Source organism: Volvox carteri (assembly GCF_000143455.1).
Source record: "Volvox carteri f. nagariensis unplaced genomic scaffold VOLCAscaffold_44, whole genome shotgun sequence".
Classification (NCBI taxonomy): Eukaryota; Viridiplantae; Chlorophyta; class Chlorophyceae; order Chlamydomonadales; family Volvocaceae; genus Volvox; species Volvox carteri.
Window position 1 is genome coordinate 1107003 of NW_003307587.1, and position 3381 is coordinate 1110383.

Below are 3381 nucleotides of genomic sequence, written 5' to 3' on the forward strand. Positions count from 1 at the left end.
ACAATAATGGCATTGATGTCACTCCCATGAGGCCCCCGGCTTTTACAGACGGCCCCACACTTGCGTGGAGCTTGTAGAATGTAACCTGGTGATCTCAACATCGGCAGATAAGCCATCTCTTAAAGGACAAAGATTTGTGATCACAAGGTTGCAGGTTCAAATCTGACATGGAGCAAAAATGGTCCTGCAAATGCAACTGACATTAGCCAGCTTTCTATCTGGCCATGTATCATGGTAAACTGTCCAAAAAACTTGAAAAGTGGGGCGGATGACTTCTAATAGGGTGCTGGAATGTGAGTTGGTCGAACAAACATCGAAACCGTGTTCCAGTACTGGTGGATGATGTCGGTAGTTAGGCAACACGGATATAGGGGCTGCCGGTGCATATACAGATTAAAATAACTGTTGACTACTAGCGACTCTCAACCCTTTCATCGCTGATGCACACCGTAATTCACACATATTATGCATGCAGGTTACGATTATTATTAGCAAAGAGTTGCGGATTCTTTACAGAATCTCTGCAGCATCCATTTATCACGGATGCATGGGCAAGCATTTGGTGTGGATGCTGTGGTCCTTGCTCCCGACAGGAGGCCTTCAAAGCATCTCTTGGAAGAGGTGTGTGTATTCAATCCTTCGCTATAGTCTAGGCGGTTAGGATGCGAGATTCTCACTCTCGAGACCCGGGTTCGAGACCCGGTAGCGAAAGGATGAGTCATGGAGTCGTGCTGGAGTAGGCACGTCACAGAGGGTCGACATCGTATAGTGGTCAGTATCCCCGCCTGTCAGGACTCGAGCCAAGATACGGAACGCGGGAGGCCGGGGTTCGATTCCCCGTGTCGGCGGTTTTCATCTCCACGACCGAGGTTCTTCATGGTGGTTTCGCTGAACCACCATCCTAGAACACTTGTGTTCACCACCTCTTCAAGGACACCTATTTGCGCATGCTTGCCTGGATACATATCCATAAAACATCAAAAGATGAAACCGAAACCTGGTATCACACCTGGTATCCAAGGATGTGGTATGGCATGGTAGCATGTGCATGCTGTGTATAGAGGGCCATGTTGACAACATATTCCTGACGAGCTCGAGGTGGCAATCGTGACTATTGTAGGGCCGTAGGGCCACCGACACACCCATGTCGTACCTTTGATGCTCGCATCCCCAGAATAGCAACTAGCTTATAAACTATGTCGTAAAGCCAAACATGCATGGTGCCGTTTCAGTGCTGGCTACATCAAGGAAAAACGAGTAGTAATACCTTAATACGGGCAGAAGGGGGAACAACTATATAGCACAAATGATCCAGTGGATTGTTTTTCTTGTGTTGTGTGTGTGTGTGTGTATGTGTGTGTGTGTGCCTCTGCTGGATACATTTATACCAACCCAGCGAGTGTTTGGTGCTGTAGCAGCTGACCGCTGAAAAGGTCTCTCGAGTTGCTGGCGGTCGCGCTCTGCGCGTATTTATAGCGTCGTACTGTGTACCGGCTGCTACATTCCCCCCCCTTTGAAGGGAACCGTCCCGGGCCCTTAGAGCCTCGTATGCCACCAGCCTGTGCCTACCTTCGCCTACCCTCGGGCAGTGGGTAATTACTCCACGTCACGTCATGTGCCGGCTCACATGCGCCTAGCCGTCTTCAGATTTTTCAGGCACAGAGACAGTCCAGTCGGTTCAGCAACTTTTATAATTTGTGCGATATTCGCTCTCTGAGTCGCCACACCCGAATACCACTCGAACGTGATCGGTGGGGGTTGAACCGACGACTTCAGGATCGTGAATTTTCACGAGATCTCGATACCAAATGTAGCAGCTGACCGCTGAAAAGGTCTCTCGAGTTGCTGGCGGTCGCGCTCTGCGCGTATATATAGCGCCGTACTGTGTACCGGCTGCTACAGGTGCTCCCTGCTGTTTATTCCCGAGTTCTCTTTAACAGATCATTCCTCCCTTCCTGCCTGGGTGTCGTTGGCATGTGACAGAGCGCACAATACCTAGGACATACACCTGGACCTGCAACCAACCAACCAACCAACACACACACACACACTCTTTGGGCATGTCAAACAACGAACTAGATGGATAGAGCACATGCATAGGTGTGCCTTCAATAAGGAGGTACCGAAAATCCAGCGTTGCCAACCTCGTATATATAGGACATACATAATATAACAGTACACATGTACATGGGCAAGTGGGCAAACAGGAAAGCTGTAACCGTTTTTGTGTTTGTTTCGCAGTCTTTGGATTTATAAGTAGTAGACTGCAGTATTGATGCGTTTCCATGTGGCGACTTGGAAATCGTGCACTGCCCGGGTAGCTCAGTCGGTAGAGCGCAAGGCTCTTAACCTTGTGGTCGTGGGTTCGAGCCCCACCTCGGGCGTAATAGGCGGTGGCAGAGCCACTTTTGACCTGGCTGGCAGCTACAACGCGTGCAGGCCGTCATTTTCCAATCGCTCCTGGCCACCCCCATCAATCACGCCCACTTAGCAAGGCACTTGCTTGCTTTAGGAAAAGCAACGAAACTGCATTCAGCTAGTGTGCAGTATACTTGGCATCAGAGTTGTGGGATGACATGGAAAACAGAGCTGTTGGGGGTGGGCGGCCCAAAGTCAAGTAGCAAAGGCAGTTGCATTAGCAACAGCAAGGAAACTGCACTACAATGCGCTAGTGCGTGGTAGACTTGGCATCCGAACTGTGACACGACATGGAAAACCCAGCTGCTGAGGTGCTGTCACCGTAGGATGACAACCGCAGCTGCTGCAGGTTTGATGGCCGGAAGCCAGCGATCTGCTAGGAGTGCCTGTGGGAGTGCCTGTGGGACTACATGGACCAAAATCCAATGCCGCACACGATGCGATTCGAATGCATGCGGGGAAACCCCACCGCCTTAGCAGGGCGGCGCCTTAACCACTCGGCCACAGGTGCACAGCAATCCGCAAGCTCCAGATTGCTGCTGAAGTTGAGCTAATATTGGGGACACACCCTAGCTGTCAGTAACTCCAAGTTCGACATGATGACGTAACATGATGACGTAACAAAAGCAACAATAAACAAATGACGCACAAGCAAGCAAGGATGCCACACATATCTATTCGCTAGCTCCATGAAAGGAACCAGAACCTGTCAGCAACACCGTACCATGCTACCAGGGAAAGCTGTCACATCTACAGCCCCGTCATATCATGCATCAGTTTGTCGTCATTAAGAGAGCACCCAGACTCTGGGTGCCATGGCTGTGGCATGTATCATCCATCCAATCCCCTTTTTCGTTCTGAACTTATACCATCCCCAATCGCCGCATCTCAACGCACAACAGGCCAGGATGCCCTATTCATGATTTGCAAGTTGACCAACAACCCGCAAGAAGCGTGCATATA

The 3381-nt window shown here is 50.3% G+C and overlaps 1 protein-coding gene across 1 annotated transcript in view; it reads left to right on the forward strand.

Moving 5' to 3' along the window:
- Positions 1 to 3381, forward strand: part of VOLCADRAFT_95552 (uncharacterized protein) — a gene marked incomplete at both ends in the record, with an annotated part of 11062 nt that overhangs the window by 5782 nt on the left and 1899 nt on the right. Inside the window, one exon of the mRNA XM_002954597.1 lies at positions 476 to 621. Coding sequence (XP_002954643.1) covers positions 476 to 621 — 146 coding nt within the window. The remainder of the gene's footprint in view (positions 1 to 475; positions 622 to 3381) is intronic.